The 18,259-nt window shown below is 50.1% G+C and overlaps 1 protein-coding gene across 11 annotated transcripts in view; it reads left to right on the forward strand.

Moving 5' to 3' along the window:
* Positions 1 to 18,259, forward strand: part of LCP2 (lymphocyte cytosolic protein 2) — a 47,453-nt gene that overhangs the window by 13,478 nt on the left and 15,716 nt on the right. For 3 of the 11 annotated variants that reach the window (XM_086361143.1, XM_086361139.1, XM_086361136.1), the window contains 9 exons: positions 5,533 to 5,598; positions 5,958 to 5,989; positions 6,572 to 6,609; positions 9,108 to 9,306; positions 11,280 to 11,377; positions 14,237 to 14,306; positions 14,401 to 14,484; positions 18,075 to 18,100; positions 18,211 to 18,230. In XM_086361143.1, the coding sequence (XP_086217269.1) occupies positions 5,533 to 5,598; positions 5,958 to 5,989; positions 6,572 to 6,609; positions 9,108 to 9,306; positions 11,280 to 11,377; positions 14,237 to 14,306; positions 14,401 to 14,484; positions 18,075 to 18,100; positions 18,211 to 18,230 (633 nt within the window). Of the gene's footprint in view, positions 1 to 4,961; positions 5,119 to 5,212; positions 5,417 to 5,532; positions 5,599 to 5,957; positions 5,990 to 6,571; positions 6,664 to 9,107; positions 9,307 to 11,279; positions 11,378 to 14,236; positions 14,307 to 14,400; positions 14,708 to 18,074; positions 18,101 to 18,210; positions 18,231 to 18,259 lie in introns of those variants that run through there. The other 8 variants (XM_086361138.1, XM_086361133.1, XM_086361135.1 and 5 more) reach the window with 7 other exon arrangements.

Consider the following 18,259-nt stretch of genomic DNA (forward strand, 5'->3'; position numbering starts at 1 on the left):
AGGATGAAAGCATACAAAGGCATGGGCTTTGGAGCAAGGCAAAGCCAGGTTCTAAAGCAGGCTCTGCCTCCTCCCAGCTGTGGGACTCAGGCAAGCCATCTCAAGTCTGAGCCTCAGGTTCCTCGTCTAGAGGAGAGGAAGGAAGCAACTCAGAGAGGGCAGTGTATATGGGTACGTGGGTAAGTGGGAGGCAGCCCACATAAGCTGCCTGTGTGTATAGATATTTGGGGCTCATTTGTTCCATTCCTTTGTACACGGGTCCATTAGCCCTAGCCCATTTCCCTAAAGGGCTATAGAAAAGAAATTGTTTATGTACAGTAGACCAAAACAAGATTACACTCCTCTGAATATCTCAATTTCCTTAAATTTGCTTTAAAAAGTCAGTACTAAATGGATTTTGTAAGAAGGCAGTTTCTGGTGGGAGAGTGTTCTCAGGCCTAGTTTCTCCCAGAGACCTCACAGACAATGTGATGGAGGAGAGTTTTAAAATAAAACAATTAACATCCTTTTAGAGGACTGAGCCTAGCACCTATGGTAGAGCTGAGCATGATCTGGTTAAATCGATAGAATACAAGAGAAAATCTTCTGATGATCATCTGGAGTCTTTTTTTTTTAATGTTGTAAATTTTTGTTGCTCTTTTTGCACTGGGTCTTCGTGGTTGCTTGAGGGCTTTCTTTAATCATGCTGAGCGGGGGTAGGGGGGGTACCCTCTAGTTGCAGTGTGTGGGCCTCACTTTCTGTGGCTTCTCTTGTTGCAGAGCACAGGCTCTAGGGTGCAAGGGCTCAGTAGTTAATAGTGCCTGAGATTAAGTTGCCCACAGCATGTGGGATCCTCCCAGAGCAGGGGTTGAACCCATGTCCCCTACATTGGCAGGCAGACTCTTATCCAATGTACCACCAGGGAAGTCCAATGCTATAAATTTTATGTTTAAAATAATACAGTGTAACTTAAAAAAAATAGAAGAAGAGGGCAGGGATGTGGTGGTAATGTAGGTAACAGATAGGTATTGGATGATTCTCTTTATAACATCAGTGATCACTGTTCCCATCATCCATAGTGGAATTAGGATGGAAAAAAGCTAAGATCCAGTTAGAGAGACAAGGCAGGTGCCTGTTGATTTGTCTGTCTTCTGAAAAGGCGTCGTCTCCTAACCTCAGAGACAGCTCCCTGTCTCATCTGCTCAGCGCCTACCTAAGATACAAAGCATGGCGGGCAGGATGGAGGGAGGGTGCAGAGCTGAACTCAGCACTGTGTTCATGACACATGCTCGACTCCCAGCAGACTGGGGACAATGCCAGGTGCCTCTCCGATATGCCTCTCCTCTCCCGCTCATTGGCCAAAGCCCTGTCCAGGGGCCCCGTCCTCCCTACACGGAAAGTGCCTCCACCCCACTGACTGCCGCTCCTCCTCCTCAGTGGGAGCCCAGAGCGCTTAACTTCCGCTCAGCTCCAAGTGAAAAACCCGCGTGGGGCCTTTGACAAACACCTCCCCCAGCGCCCTGCTGTCCTTGCTAGTAAAACAGGATAGCTTTTCCTGGCTACTGTACAAAATGACTGGAGCACAAGTAACATAAGACTTGTAAATCTGTCAGGGGGAGGGCATGACTGAGAAGTGGGAGACCCTCAGATTCTTGCTTCCCGCTCATGACTGAGAAGTGGGAGACCCTCAGATTCTTGCTTCCTGCTCATGTGTCCTGATTGCCCCTGGAGGCCTGAGTCTTGAGACCGATGTCCTGGCTTCTCCCTGTCTCCTCAGGTGACAGGACAGAATTTTGGAAGGTTTGACTCTTGGTTCACAGAAGACTTGCCTTTAAGGAGGAATTTTGTTCCTTTAAAGGAAGGTGAAATGCAAGTGAAAGCCAGATCGGGTGTGAGAACGTGGGCTGGGAGGTGGGACAGGGGTCGGGGTGGTGTCAGAGAGCAGGGAGGTAGTGGGGGGTGGAGGAGGGCCTCCGGGTGAGGGGCAGGCCAGTGTGCCTCTGAAACTGGGGTCAAGGTCCCCGTCCCCCCAAGCCCTCTAGGAGACAGGGAAGCTCATCTACAGCTCACATTATGCGAAATTTGGCAAGAAAAACATTTCAGCTGTGCATGAGACATACAATCACACAGGCAACAAGACAGAGTGTTCGGGAAATAACATTGACTCTTACTCGCACTGTGGGCTCTTACACTTTCCATTCTGTTCTGTCTTCTTCCTCCCTTCCTCCCTGCCTGCCTTTCTTTCCCAGTTTCCTTCTTACTTCTGTGTGGCCAGCAAAGTTGATTTCAAGACGCACTTGTGAGCCTCCACCCCCATTGGCAGAACACAGGGACCGTGGAAAGGGAGCCGCACGTGTCCTGGGAGAGCCCTGCAGGGGCCACAACAGGACAGAGACCCTGAGTTCTGCTTCTGCTCCCTCACCTCACTCCGCTTCCTCCATTTTTATTCTTTTAAAAACAAGTCCAAGAAGACCAGATCACAGGAGTGATTGCACAAGCTTTCAGCCCATAGGACCCACCCATGTCTCTGGGGCGCTTGTTGCGACTGCATCCGGTGGCTCCCAGCCTCTCCTGGATGCTCTGATGGGTTAAGTCTCCAGTGGGCCTGGTCATCAGTGTTTGTGGCTATGGTCAAGCCAGTCAGGGATTCTCCAGCTAGGGCCAACCCTCCTGTTTCGCTGATGAGGAAAGGAGGACTACAGAGGGCAATACCCGGCCTGAGGTCAGGCTGTGGGCACTGTCCGTGGGCAGGAGGCTGCAGTCACACTCAGCAGGACCCCCCTCCCAACCTCTGTACCATCCAGCATGACTGGAGGAGGCCTCTACCTGAGAAGTCAGAGGCCTGCCCCCATCACACAGCGAGCTAGGGGTCTCGGCTGCCACGACCTGGCTTCCTGCGGAAAGGTCCGCTCCGCTCCTGCGGCTAAAGACAGAGAGAGCCATGTCTACCCGAGGCCCAGCCCTGTCGGTCTCTCCTGGGGCTGAGTGCGGCCTGGGGTTTGTGGGAAGGAGGGAGAATGAGTCACCTCCGGCCACTCACTGTTGCTTGGTCCTCTGGGGCGTGGGAGTGAGTGGGGGACAGCCATGAAAGTTTGCAGGCAGAGGTGCAAGAACCTCGTGCTCTGGTCCCCAGCACTGCCGCCCTGCGCACGCGCCCCCCACAGCCAGCGGCCCCAGCTGCGGGGAGGGGTTGCTCTGAGGCCCCCAAAGCAGGGGGCCCAGGGGCCCCACATCTGCGACAGGCTGGGCTGCCGGCCCCTCTCCGGCCCTGCTGCTCTCAGCTCTGTGGGGCTGCGGTTTGCCATTTCCTTCCTTCGCCAGTTAGAGCCCCAGCAGCCTCCCTCCTGGCTGCTGAAGATACCATAAGGAGTTGCCTAGAGCAGCAGGTCTTTTCAGGATCAAAGCAGCTGTGCCAGCCAGTCAGGGCCACCCCGCTTCTCCCTGTGCCCTCCCTTACCGCCCTTACTGTGCGGGGGACCCACTCCCCAGCACTCCTTACTTCAGGTCCTGCAGAAATGTCACCTCCTCCCAGAGGCCCGCTGGGTGGCTTTTCAATTGTAACCGCACCCCGCTCCTGCACTCCCGCCCCCTCGCCCAGCCCACACCTCGGCTGCCTGCGTGTCCACACAGCTCTCACCTTAATTTCACTTCCTCCAGTGTTCACTGTTTGTTGTCTGTCCGTCTCCCCTAGCAAGTAAGCTCCTCGAGAGCAGGGATCTTTGTTTTGTTCACCAAGGTGCCCTGAACCCCAGCAGAGCTCCTGGCGCTTAGGTAGCCTGGAGTGGGCACTGTTGAGTGAAGGGATGGGGGTGACGGTGCCCTGACTGATGCTCTGTCAGAGGAGGGAGCAGAGGGATGCTCATCAGCTTCTTGAACAACCGCTTAAAGGAGACAGAGGAACCAGAAACAAGCAATCTGGTGGTGTGATTGGAGCTTCCACTGGGAAGCTCCCCACCCCCACTTTAAAGCATCTCCCCGTGACATGTGACATCCCAGCAATGACATCGGAGGAAGGATTACAGGCTCCTCTCTCTCCTCTAATGGCCCAGCTCATTTATTAAGTTTGTTCACCCTGTCACTTGGGCTTCTCTGGTGGCTCAGATGGTAAAGAATCCGCCTGCCATGTGGGAGATCTGGGTTCTATCCCTGGGTTGGGAAGATACCCTGGAGGAGGGTATGGCAATCCACTCTAGTATTCTTGCCTGGAGAATCCCCATAGACAGAGGAGCCTGGTGGGCTACAGTCCGAGGGGTTGCAAAGAGTTGGACATGACTGAGCGACTTAAGCACAGCACAGCACATCCTCTCACTTGAATGAGTTGAGAGGTTCTGAGCAGGTTCCCGGGGAACGTGGAGAAGTGGGGGGATGGGGATTGGGGGCCTGGGGGATGATGAGGGAAGCAAGACGTGGTGGGGGCCAAGGCTACTTTGCTAACTTAGCAATTTTGTTTTAGACCAAACTTGTGACCTTGCTGCAGTCACTGCAGCAGAAGGAGGGTGGACTCTGGGTCCTTCCCAGAGGGCAACAGGCTCCATAGCGCCATTCCCAAGGGGCTTCCGGCATCAGGGGCATTGACACGGTGTGCTGACAGTGTGCGCTCTGGAAATGAGGGAGCCTGGCTTCTGAGGCTGCTGCGTGTCGCTGGGGGAGGGGCCTGCTGTGCAGCTCAGTCTCTTCCTCTCTGGGCCCCTGTGGCCCCACGTGTAAAATGACGTAGGGTGAGACCACCTCTGAGCCTCCTCCAGCTGCCCCAGATCTCACGGGAACAGGAGCCTGTCAGCTGACGGACCCTGGGTCTCCTCAGTGGTGCTAAGGGAAGCTAGAGTTTACTGCAGAGGGCATACCAGAGCTGCCGTCCCACTCTGCCCTTCCTGCCCTGGGGTTTACAGATTTGCTATTTTACAACATCCAAGGAATGAGAGGGTCCTGGCCAAGGCAGGCCTGTGGGCATGGATGATTCAGGGAGTCTCCCGCTTTGCAGGCTGTGCCTAGATGGGGAATACTTCACCAAGTGTTTATAAGAATCCATGTCACCAAGGAGGGAACGGAGGATGGAAGGAGATTTCAGGCCCAAGAAGCGCACTGAAGCTCTTGTCAAGAGTTCTGCAACGAGCAGCCGATTCCTCCAGGTCTCAGAGGTGGATTGAAGATTCTTGTTAGACATCGCTACAGGAATGTCAAACCAAGAGTCAGGGGAGCTCAGCCCTGCGAATACCAGCACAATAAGATACACTGCGGTCATGTCCTGATCTTAAGGCTGCTGGATTTCAGAGGAGGAGGAGCCGGTGTGAGCCGGCCAGTCCCCACGGAGGGCCCCCCAGGAGGCTGAGCCCATGCCGAGAGCTTCCCGGGCAGGAGCAAGGGGATGGAGGTGGCAAGAAAGTGGGGCGCAGAGGGAGGGGACTGGCTGGAGGCCAAAGGAAGAGGCCGGCTAAGGTTGGTCCAAGTGCCTGAGGTCACACCGACCGGGAATCTTCAGGACTCAGGGGAGGAAGGCTGAAGGTGGAGAGAGAAAATGCTTTTATCACCTCACCCGTCCCTTTGTCTTGTAGGATTCTGAGTAAGTTAAGTCAAGAAATCAACAAGAATGAAGAGAGAAGGAGCATTTTCACACGCAAGTGAGTGGGGCAGCCAAGTGTCCAGGGTCACTTTAATGAGATGCGAAGAATTTTCAAACTCAAGTCTAAATGGGAGTGGTTTTGCCTTAATTTTTGATCCGCCCTGCATCCTGCCCCTGCATCAGGGGAGCTTCCCCTAGAAAGGCAGGCAGTCATGAGCTCCTAGTTGTACCACCAATGTGACTTCAGCGGTTTCCAGAATTTTCGGGTAGCCTGGCCCGAGTTTCAAAGCAACAAGGACAAGAGTCCTGGGTGGTGAGACATACCCTCCCCTGGGGGCTCCTCTTGCAGGGCTGGGCTAAGAGGGATATCTCCCCGAGTCAGTAGGGCCGTTAATGCCATGTTGCTTGCCTTTGCAGACCCCAAGTCCAGCGGTTTCCGGAGGAGACAGGTAAAGGTCTCTGGGGGTGAAAACGATTGCTTTGGAGATGGGAGGCTCTTCGGTTCTTCTGACTGCTGGTCCAGTTGGAGGGGAGGAGAGATATCACTATGCCAGGCACCTGGCCATGATCCCCTTCCAACTGAGGCCCTCTGCACAGACACAGGGAGGGACTCTTCAGGCGGTGCCTGGAACAACCTGGGTTTTGACTGAGCACCCGAGCACAGCCAGCCCTCCTGCTTCTGAGTCTTTAAAGCAATTATTCCGCTGCTAAATTCCACATCTTGTTAAAACGCAGATTCCTGGGTCCCTCCCAGTTCCTGCAGAATCAGAAGCTCAAAGAATAGGGCCCGGGGAATTTGCATATTTTGAAGCTCTCTCAAGTGACTTTCACACACGTGAAAGGTTAAGAACCACCGCCTCTGTCTGGTAGAATGAGCCCCTCAGGTGGGAAGTCGAGAGCTGGCACTGAGTTGCTGACCCCCGGCTGCGCGGGATGAAGGCGGGGGACGGGGAGGGCACCGGGCTGGGGAGCAGCCGACTTCCCTCTGTGGCTCCAGTCAGCACTGATAACGGTGTTGCCTTCCTCCACAGAGAGCCACGAGGAGGACAACGGAGGCTGGTCGTCCTTTGTGAGTATAGGGCAGGTCCTCCCAGTTTACAGCAGAGTCCGGAGGTCCTTTGTGGTGAGGCACTGGCGTGATGCGGGGAGCGAGGCCCTGACGGAGCCCGGCGGGGCTCAGGTGTGCTCTGTGGCGGTCGGAGCGTGACTCTCTGGCTTCCAGTCCACACGGTCGCCGGTCTCGTCCGGCCCTCTTGCCCTCGGGGCACAGGAGCGGTGGTGGAGGACACCTGGGGAAAGGCTTGGCCGTGAGCCACCTTGTGACGAGCGCTGATGGTGGGCTGGGCTCGGCTGAGGCCTGCGGGGTGCTGACCCGCCGCTGTTCACCAGCACCCCACAGCAGGCCCTCCCCCGAAGCCCTCCTCACACGGTCTACACTAAAGCAGCTTTAAAGTAGCTTTTCTCATAGGCTTAAGTCCCCATTAGCAACCCACTCCAGTATTCTTGCCCGGAGAATCCCAGGGACAGAGGAGCCCAGTGGGCTGCCATCTGTGGGGTCGCACAGAGTTGGACACGACTGAAGCGACTTAGCGGCAGCAGCAGCAGTGTCACAGAGGGAAAGGGAGCTCAGAATGAACTATCCGCCCTCGAAAGACCTCAGGGATGGGACGGCCCAATGGGGTTTTATACTTGGGGGTCATGATGACCCCTTTGAGAGTCTGATGAATTCTGTACAGCTTCTCCCCAGAAAACTGCATATTATCATCAGCACACTTGAAGCCAGACTTGGGCTAAGAACTCTGTTACGGCTCGTAGCCCAGTCTGTTCTTTTTACAGAGGAAGCAGCTGAGCTCCCTGCAGGACGTGACTTATGTAGAGCCCCATGACCGGTTAGAGGCAGGCTGAGGATGCAGCTCGCCCACCCTTAGTCCAGGGGTCCTTCTGGTAAGCGGCTGCCTCTAGTGCCTTTAGGTAGCAGACACTAAACACCCCTGTTCTACTGGGATTCTGGTAAAAGCAAGCATTGAATTTGAAAAAAAAAAAAAAAAACCCACCAAAAAACCTGCTAGTTAAGTCTGCGCTTTTTGCATGAGAACAAAGGAATGTAACAGATTAATTTTGTTCCCAAGGGATAATTGACCAGAGTTTCCTCTCAAATATTTACATTTTCACATAGAAACTGTATCTTATCCACTGCTTGCCATGCAGTTCCTCCTGTGAGCTCAGTCTCAGGCTGGCCTTCTCCACCTCGTCTTTAAACAGGGAGCCCCCACCAGCTGCTGCTACGACACTCGGGCTTCCATGAAGTGCCCAGCACTGCACAGGGCACTCGGGGGGCAAGGACAAATGACCCCATGACCATTTTATAGCTTGGAGAACACACACACAGATCAGAATGTGATTTGGAACAAAAACACACATAGGAATATACGAGCCGAATCACCGGAGAAACTAGTTGTTCTAGAAGCAAAGAGGAAAAGTCTATTGTTGAGAAAGGCTGATAAGGTAAAGGCCTGGTGAAAAGTCAGGAGCCATGGGGCTAGGTACGCAGGCTGGGAGACGGTAGGGAGGCCCTGCAGGTCCAAGGGGCAGTCAGCAAGGCCTGGGGAGGTGTGAGGCTGTGGTTCTCAAGTCTCTCCTGTTCATCATCCTCTGCTCTCGAGCTGCAGTGACACTGACGGCAGGACGAAGTCTTTTTTGTGTTCAGGAAGATGAACTCAACCTCATCTTGGCTTCCGATGTGTATATGCTTTGGAATATATACATGTATAGGAATATATATATATATGTATGTATACACACACACATATAATATATGTGCTGTGCTGTGTTTAGTCACCCAGTCAAGTCCAACTGTTTTTGACCCCATGGACTGTAGCCCACCAGGCTCCTCTGTCCATGGGGATTCTCCAGGCAAGAAGACTGGGAGTGGGTTGCTGTGCCCTCCTCCGGGGGATCTTCCCAACCCAGGGATCGAACCCAGGTCCCCCGCATTGCAGGCAGATTCTTTACAGTCTGAGCCACTAAGGAAGCCCAAGAATACTGGAGCGGGTAGCTTATCCCCTCTCCAGGGAAACTTATCCCACTCCAGTATTCTTGCTGGGACAATCCTATGGCAGGCCCCAGTCCACGGGGTCACAAAGAGTCGGACCCGACTGAGTGACTGAGCGCGCACCCCGAGAAGAGAACTGACAATTAACCAGGATGCTCCTAGTGTTTAGTCTAACTCTTGGTGATGCTTGAAGTGCAAAATGTGTTTATTCAAAACAGCAGGCCCTCCCATCCCTCTACTGCTGTGTCCACCTCATTTCTTCCGCTTTTGTCTGCTATGCAAAGACATACAGGGAAAAAATGCACTTGCCTAGGGAGTCTGAAGACCTTGACTGGGTTCTAAGACAACAGCTTGCTGGCCACGTGAATTGTGCTCCCTGAGCTCAGTGTCCTTATCTGGAAAGCGGGAGGAACCAAGTGAGGACCACTGTGAGGCTTGGCAGAGAGAGAGTAGATGTGGGCACGCCCACTGCCGAGGAGCCTCTACACACCACACTGCCCCCGTCACACCGGCAGGAAGAAGATGACTATGAAAGTCCCAATGATGATGCAGACGCGGAGGACGACGGTGACTATGAGTCCCCCAACGAAGAGGAAGAGGCACCTTTGGAAGATGATGCCGATTACGAGCCACCACCCTCCAACGATGAGGAAGCTCTGCAGAACTCCATCCTGCCTGCCAAGCCGTTGTCCAACCCCAACTCCATGTACATAGGTAAGGGCCCTGGAGCCCAGCCCCCAGCCCCCACTGATGCACAGGAGGCCAACACCCACGCAGCAGAGAGCATTGCGTGCTGATGCCAGCTGACTGGCTGTGTGGCTTTGGGCAAGTGACTCCACCTCTCTGGGCCTCAGTTTCCTTATCTGTGAGATAGGACAGTAATAATACAGGCCATATAGGTTTGCTGTGAAGTTTAATATTTATGATTTGCAGCCAAACCATTGCTGGTGGTGGCTGATATCAGGATGAAGTGCTGCTTGAGGGCATTTAGAAGGAACAGCTTATTCTGTGTGTTCCTTTGGAACTCAAGTACTTTCCTGTTCCTCCCTGTCTTGGACCAATTCATGATGACGTGGCACTACTACCCACAGATTGTCAGGATAAAAGCAACAATATTGAATGCGGTTTGACCATAACTTTAAACACTTTCAACAGTATTTAAGATTTTCATTGTCCATCTGTTCCTGTCAGCACATTTCTCCCTCACTCATTTATTCCTTCATCCATTCAACAAAAATTATTGGTCTCCTATGATCCAGGAATCATTTTAAATGTTGAAATTCAAAATTATCTGGAAAGAAGACACAGCCCTTGCTTCACAGGGCTCACATCCTACCAGTGGTGGTAATGGAAATAGCCGCGTGTACACTTGTGTAACATCAAGGAGTCAGCCAAACAGTTGATGATCAGCACCACGGAAATTCATACCACGAATCCTTTAGGCTGTAGAATGCTTGGCAGCTTTAAAGTCATTTCAAATTTTGTCAGAATATCGTGTTTTGAAGCACCCTGTATGATACAGACGACAATTACCAAGCCTGTTTCATATTTAGGGAAACTGAGGTCCAGAGAAGAAATAGTAACTGTCGTTGAGTGTCCCGTACACGCCAGTTCTGAGCACACAGGAAGAGTTTATAGTTCAGTGGGTGAGGCAACAAAATGATTGAACTAAACCATGATGTACACTCAGGAAGACACATGTGGGAGATGAGGCCGAGGCTATTCCTAGTCCGGGCTTGCTTCCCTGAGGGCATGATATTTCAGTCTCAATTTAAAGGATGAGCAGGAGTTGTCTAGGTGGGGGTAGAGGTGTAAAGAGAAAGCACTCTGAGCCATAGAAATGGCCGTGCAAAGGCACTGAGGCTCGAAGAAGGTCAGAGGGGCTGAGAGATGGCTAGGGTGGGTGAGGTATGAGGTTAGGCCAGGTGGAGGAGCGTTGCCTCCCCAGGGCTGCGACTGGGTGAGGCAAAATAGGTCAGGGCACAAAATGCAGGAATTACTCACAGTCCTGGCCTGGGCTTTTGCTGTCAGAGACGGAACACTGTTAGTCTGTCAGCCTGGCCCGGGGATGCGTCTGTGATGATCAGAGTAATGTGAGTTTCTATGCAGAACCTGTGGTTTGGTAACCGGAGCTGGTGACTGACTCCTCCCTTTAAGGAAGGAGGAAGTGGGAGGGGAGGACAACGCAGAGCACGCGTGAGGGAAGGAAAGGGACCTAGAGCAGGATCTTCGTGAGCCATGATGGGGGACTTGACCCTGCCCAGGCAGCTGGGTGTGCCCGTGCGTGTGGCTCTGCACGTCATGTACACGTGTGTACACGTGTGTGCACCCACACTTGCCTGTATGTGTAGGGGCATGTATGTCTACTTCTTTACAGTTTTGTATGAAAACACTCCCTCACGGTACCAGCTGAGTTCATTATCAGGAGGCTTTTTTTTTTAATGCCTTCATCAACAAAACCTCTGATAAATACTCAGTCCCTAGAGGTGAGGGGAGAGTTGCTTCCAAGTATAAGAGTAAGACGAACTGGGCAGGCACAGAGAAGGCAAGGGGCCAAGGACGCCCCGCCCTGTAGGGCCCAGGTGTGGGCACATCTCTGCCACGCATCTAGCGATGCACCAGGCCGGTGGCCCCACTCACCTGGATGCAGAATTTCTCCTTCCATTTGAACGCCTTTATTTCCACAGACCGCCCCGCCACTGGGAAAGTGCAGCAGCCGCCTGTGCCCCCACAAAGGCCGATGCCCTCCCTCCCTCCTTTGCCCACGGCCGGCCGGATTCACCAGGTAGGCGCCATCCTTTCTCTTATGCTAACTCACGTCCACTCAATAACTTCCTCTGTGGACAGAACAGACTGTAGACATCTTTATCCAACTGCAGCCAGTAAGAAAAAATTATATGCAGGCTGGGAAATTCATACCCAAGTACAGTGAGCTTTTGTGGGGGGTGAAATACTGGTGATTTTTATACACAGCATCATGCTTTTTATCACTGGTATTTTCTCTTTACCATAAACAATACAAGTTGTTTGTATAATAAAAAGTTTCCTTCTAATATTCACTGTGCTATTATCTCCCACTTTTGAAATAAGTGAACACTGTTAAATAAAATCTAAGAGGAAAAAGTGAATGGTGGTCCTAGGCCTTCTCTCTCAAGAAAAGACTGGCACCACCTGCTGGCCAACAGCTGAAATTCCATGGACAGAAAGCTTGGGACCAAAGTGTGCGACGTGATGAATCCAGGGAGAGAGGGGCACCAAACCCCTGGTCCTCTTGCTTCAAGCTTACAGTTCCAGATTCCATGGACCAATTAAGTAACAGGCACACCTCGTTTTGTTGCATTTGCTTTATTGCACTTCACAGATCCTGTGTTTTTAATAAATTGAAGATTTGTGACAACCCTGCGTGGTCAGATGATGTTTAGCATTTTTAAGCAATATTTTCCAATTAAAATATGTATGTTGCTTTATTACACATAATACTATCACACACTTAATAGATTCTAATATAGTATAAATGTAGCTTTTATATACAGTAGGAAATAAAAATGTGTGACTAGTGTTGATGAAAATCCAATTAGCAAGCAAACCAAGAAGATTAAAAGATAGTTTTATTCTAACATGGGGGACAGACTCTCAGAAGTGCTGAGAACTGCTCCTCCAGTCAGGAGCTGGAGGTTCAGTTTCATACATTTTTGAGAGAAAGACTCATGTGTCATACTCACAAGTTAACATTATACCCAAAGTTCACCAGAGCTGTTTTGGTCAGGTGTGCATGCAGAGTAAGCCTTTAGGTCAGTGCAACCCCCTGACAGGATGAGAAAGAAATACTAAAGTTAAAAATCACAGTGGTGGTATCAGAAGCGAGGGACCATTTCCCCCCAAATTTGTTTATATCCTCCTGTCTTACGGAGGTCTGGTTAATGCAGATGTATATTGCACAGTAGGAAAGGCCCATCACAAACGGGCACATACTATATGTGTTTCAGTCCTGAATTGGTCTGATTATCCTGCCACAGAGAAATTTATGACTTTCCCATTTACTAGGAAAGTTATGACCAACCTAGATAGCATATTAAAAAGCAGAGACATTACTTTGCCAACAAAGGTCCATCTAGTCAAGGCTATGGTTTTTCCAGTAGTCATGTATGGATATGAGAGTTGGACTGTGAAGAAAGCTGAGTGCCAAAGAATTGATGCTTTTGAACTGTGGTGTTGGAGATGACTCTTGAGAGTCCCTTGGACTGCAAGGAGATCCAACCAGTCCATTCTAAAGGAGATTGGTCCTGGGTGTTCTTTGGAAGGAATGATGCTAAAGCTGAAACTCCAGTACTTTGGCCACCTAATGCAAAATGTTGACTCATTGGAAAAGACTCTGATACTGGGAGGGATTGAGGGCAGGAGGAGAAAGGGACGACAGAGGATGAGATGGCTGGATGGCATCACCGACTAGATGGATGTGAGTCTGAGTGAACTCTGGGAGTTGGTGATGGACAGGGAGGCCTGGTGTGCTGCGATTCATGGGGTGGCAAAGAGTTGGACACGACTGAGCGACTGAACTGAACTGAACTGAGCCTTATTTTGATTTTTGCTTCATTGTGGTGGTCTGGAACCAAACCCCCAATATCTCTGAGGTCTGTTTGTATCCAAAGAGACCCAGAGAAGTTCAGGCTCAGGAGTCCACAGCTGGAAATGCGCTCTCTCCACAAGGGACCGCAGCACTCGGACAGCTGTGGTGAATGCCAGGTGTCAGGGCTAAGGGATGCAGAGGACACGTTTTCCCCAAAGCTCGAAATCCAGACCACACCACCACTGGGACAGTCTGTCTAAGAACAGATGACTTCCTCCTGCTTTTGCAGTTTTATTACAAAGGGAGCTCATGGAGCTGAATTTATCTACACATGGGTTTTGCTCTGGAAATCTGCAGCTCACTCTTGGGATTCAGAATTTCATTCATTCAATCTACGGATACTTACTGAGCAGCAGCACCCAGCAGTGTTCTGGGAATAGAGCATGAACAAGACAAATAAGGTCCCTGCTTTCATAAAATTTTCATTTGGGTTGGGGGAGATGAATAATCACCAAGTAAAGAGATACATAAACAGGGTAATTTGCGTAGTGATGTGTAGTTAGGGAGACAGGAGACCAGGGAAGGTGATGGTGGGTGGAGAGGTGACATTGAGCTGGACAGTGTGAGACAGTTCTGGTGAGAGCTGGGAAAAGAATATTCCAGGCAGAAGAAGATACAAGTGTGGAGATTCTGAAGATGCACAAGCATGAGATTTTGCAGGAACCACCAGAAGGTACTTAGGGTGAGAGCCCAGTGGGCCCTGGAGAGAGGAGCACACAAAGGTGGTGGGAGGGTGGACAGGAGTCAGCCCAGGCAGGGCCTTGCGGGCCATGGTGGTTTTAGTTTTGTTCCTAATGTGATAGGAGCCACTAGAAAGCTTGGCAGAGGAGTGACATGCAGAAAATGCTCTCCCAGAATGTGGAACAGGGAGCTCAGTTCACGTGAGAAATGGACAGGTGTGTACCTGTCCATGGGATGGAGAAAAGTGAACAGATTCAGACCTATTCGGGGGTATAAAGCTTTCAGGGCTTACTGACGGGTTGGAAATGCTTCCTAACATGTGGCTTTCTGTTACAGCAGCCACTACCCCCACCCCAGCCCAACCACGAGGAGCCTAGCAGAAGTAGAAACCACAAAACGGCCAAGCGTGAGTGTGGGGTCACCCTCTCTTGCCCACCTGCCCTCCTCCCCCAGCCCAGTGCTCTTTTCTGTGAATTGACTTCAGTCTCTTTCCCTTCCAGTCCCTGCTCCTTCCATAGACAGAAGCACGAAACCAGCCCTAGATCGTTCATTAGTTCCGTTTGACAGAGAGCCCTTCACACTAGGTTGGTATCTTTCATATTTGTCGCTCAGTGATAGTGGCCAAGAAGAGGTGGGCACGGGTTGGCAGCTGAAGAACAACAACAACAATAGTAGCTGACTGGTGACTCGGCTGGTAAAGAAGCCGCCTGCAGTGCAGGAGATCTTGGTGCCATCCCTGGGTCAGGAAGATCCCCTGGAGAAGGGAATGACTACCCACTCCAGTATTCTTGCCTGGGAAATCCCATGGACAGAGGAGCCTGGAGGGCTATGGTCAATGGGGTCTCAAAGAATTGGACACGATCAAGACACTAACAACACAAAAGCAACAAAAGTGGCCGCCATCAATGCATGCTTACTGCGTGCTGTTCACGGGCACCGCCTCATTTCACTGTCGCCACAGTCCTAGGGAGAGGGGACTGTCAGAATCATCCTCGCTGTACAGAGAAGGAAACCGAGACACGAAGAGGTAACTTCCTAAGGTCACTCAGATGTCAGGTGATGGGGGTGGAGACCCAAGCTCAGAGTTCCTGTCCTGCGCCCTGTGCTGAGCCTGCTTCTCCACGGGCACCATCTGTGCACACACACCCATCACCTGGTCCTCCTGAAGGACGACGGGCAAGTATCTGGGCTAGGAGGCAAAGGCCAGGGAGAGCTGTTGTTGGCTGCCTTGGCTGCTAACTGAGCAGCTCACTGACCAGAGGGACGTTGCTTTTTCAGAGCTGTCTACTTACTTATAAGGTGGATGCTCTATAATGAGAAAATACTTAGTGAAACTCTAAGGTGCTATTCAAATGTCAGAGTTGTCTTTTGTTGTGTGTATCATTGACCAAACTGTGGGTATACTACAGTCCTTTCCTCCAGAATGGATTCAGAGTATTCTTGGATGGCAGCTACCTCTACTTAAAGCTATCTTTAATTCCGTTCTAAAACTTAGCTACAGTGTACTGAGCACTTACTATGGGGCAAGTGCTTCAGCCACCACAAATAAGTTATAGTCATCTCTGGGTGTCTCCAGGGGGGCCAGTTCCAGGATCCTTGTGGATATGAAAATCCAGGGATACTCAAGTCCCTTATATAAAATGGTGTAGTGTTTTCATATAACTTCTGTATATCCTTCCATGAACTTTAAGGCATCTTTAGATTACTCATAATACCCAATACAATATAAATGCTCTGTATGTAGTTGTAAATACAATATAAATACACATACATGGTTGCCAGTGCATGGCAAATTCAAGTTTTGCTTTTCAGACCTTTCTGGAGTTATTTTTTCCAAATGTTTTCGATCTGAGGTTGGTAGATCGTGGGTATGGAGCCCATGGATATGGAGAGCTACTTCCACATTGTCTCTAGTCGTCACCCCACGCCCACAAAGGGGGCTGCGTTATCATCCCCACTTTGCAGATGATAAAGCTGAGGTTCAGAGAGGTTGAATTAATTTCCCAAAATTGCAGAACTAGGTGCAGGATTTGAATTCAACTTGGATTTGAACCCCAGTCTTTCTGACTTCAAAGTGCATGCCCTGTTCTACCATGTCTTGCTGCAGTTGGAGACCCTGGACTTTCCTTGCCGGGGAGCTCTGGGGAAGGAGTTCTGAGCCTTGAGGGATAAGGAACCTGGAGTCCAGCCCCACCCTAGCCCTTCTTCAGCTACATAGTGAGCAAAGCATTTAGCCTCTGTGGCCTCCGTCCCCTCTTCTGTCAGCAAAATGTCAGTTCTCGGATTTGGTGCTGAGCTTGCTACAGTTTCCCTGAACTGTGTCATAGCTCTGCTGGTTCATGCCAAGCTATGTCAACTATCCAAGTTTAAAATGGCCTGTGGCAGACGGCTGGACACATTGTATGAAGGCGAAGACAGAGACTGGACTTCAGACTCCAGCCCTGCTTACCTACCACGAGCCGAAGTGTCAGAAAATTGTAATACTGATGTCAAATCTTCCAGGGTCACTTCCTATACAAAGGTTACCCTTTTAAAATATTTTTGTTTTTATTTAGTTTTCTTTTGAAAGACACCTTTTCTTGACAGTACTAGATCTACTCTTGAACCCCTTATCCATGATGCTTTGGGAGAATTAACCTCTTAAAATGCTCAGACTTTTATCAGGAGGCTCCTAACATGCCCTGGGAATATGCATAAACCGGCAGACGTTTTTCAGAAAATCTATTCAGGCCTGATGATATAAATCCGTTTCCTGGGTATCCCTCTAAAGTAGGGTTTCCATATCAAACCAAAATTTTATAAGTAATGAACATTTTTATACCATCCAAACTACTCAGGTAGTCAGCTCTTCACAGTGAGACAAGATTCTTAGGACATATTTTGGGCTGGACATGTATTCAGTCTTTGAGGAATAAATTGTGTCTCAAAAATGCAGCTCCACTGTTACAGGGTGTTGACTGAACTGGGAGGTGGATGGAGGGGAAGAAAGAGGAGCTATCTAACAATTCTCAGTACCCACTCAGGGTCATTGCTGGCCCTGCGTATAAATTGTCACCTGATCCTTAGAGCAAATCTACGCAGTTTAACACATAATGCCCATTTTACAGGTGAAGAAATTGAGACTCAAAAAATTTAAGTAACTTGCTCAAAATCATACAAGATTTGCATGTAAACCTGGCTGAATCCAGTTAACTAATGCTTTTATTACATTGAAGACATAGGGTATTACTCTGGGAACTTCAGACAGAAGATAAAATACATTGTTTTGAATGATTTTGCAATGCACGGTTCTCAGGTACACCTGCCATTTCTTCAGGAAGCCTCCATGTCATCTGTTACAAGAGAAAAGTAAAAGAAGAAAAGGAAGGGAGGGCGGGAGGGAAGAGAGGGAGAAAAGAAAGAAAGAAAAACAAAAGCCAAAGCAAAATGATTTGCAGCCCACCGGAAGAATCTCCTGAAACTCTGAACCCCAAATTAAATTTTTTTCAGGAACTAAATGCCATACCTTATGCAATGGCAAGTGTGCCACAGGACTGAAGGAAGACTGACCCCTCCGTGGCAAATGAGTTTATTTCAGATATGCAAATAAACTTGGGCTGTACAAAGCAGCTCTTGGCCAATGAAAGAGGCACAAAATTTCAGGAAGGCATTAATCCTTTTCAGCATCAGTTATATTAAAACATTTTGGAAAGAAGCTCAGAATTCACAGTGCTGCTTGCATGTACACAGCACTGTGTGACCCTTGCGTCAAGTCACTTAATTTGCCTGAGACTATAAAGTTAGGTGCTCTTGTAAGGGACCCTCCAGGTCTAAAGCCTATGATTCCTCAACGTGTTGTGTGTGTTAAGTCACTTCAGTTGTGCCCGACTCTTTGTGACCCTAGGGACTGTAGCCTGCCAGATTCCTCTGTCCATGGGGTTCTCCAGGCAAGAACACTGGAGTGGGTTCCCATTCCCTGCTCCAGGGGATCTTTCTGACCCAGGGATGGAACCCGAGTCTCTTAGGTCTCCTGCATAGGCAGGCAGGTTCTTTACCACTACCACCACCGGGGAAGCCCATGATCCCTCAATGCTTAAACCCAATTATCCCTCTTAGGGGCTGGGATTCAGTTTCATCAAACGTTTAAAAGCTTAGCTGTTACATGCAAGGCTTATCTGCTGTTTGTAATTTACAGGAAGGAAGCCAGTGATTTCTGACAAGGTGAGTTTTCTCCTTGTTTTGTTTTGTTTGTTTCTGCTCCATGTTGTATCTTGTCCTTGTTCTGTGGAAAGTGCTGAGAATACTCACGTATCTTCTCTCCTGCCTTGCAGTCCTCGGTCCTAGGGGGAAGGTGAGTGACTCTGGGTGCCTGTGTGTGGG

Source organism: Bos grunniens, chromosome 20 (assembly GCF_055505025.1).
Source record: "Bos grunniens cultivar Pamir isolate PY7600 chromosome 20, Bosgru_T2T1.0, whole genome shotgun sequence".
In the NCBI taxonomy this organism is placed as follows: Eukaryota; Metazoa; Chordata; class Mammalia; order Artiodactyla; family Bovidae; genus Bos; species Bos grunniens.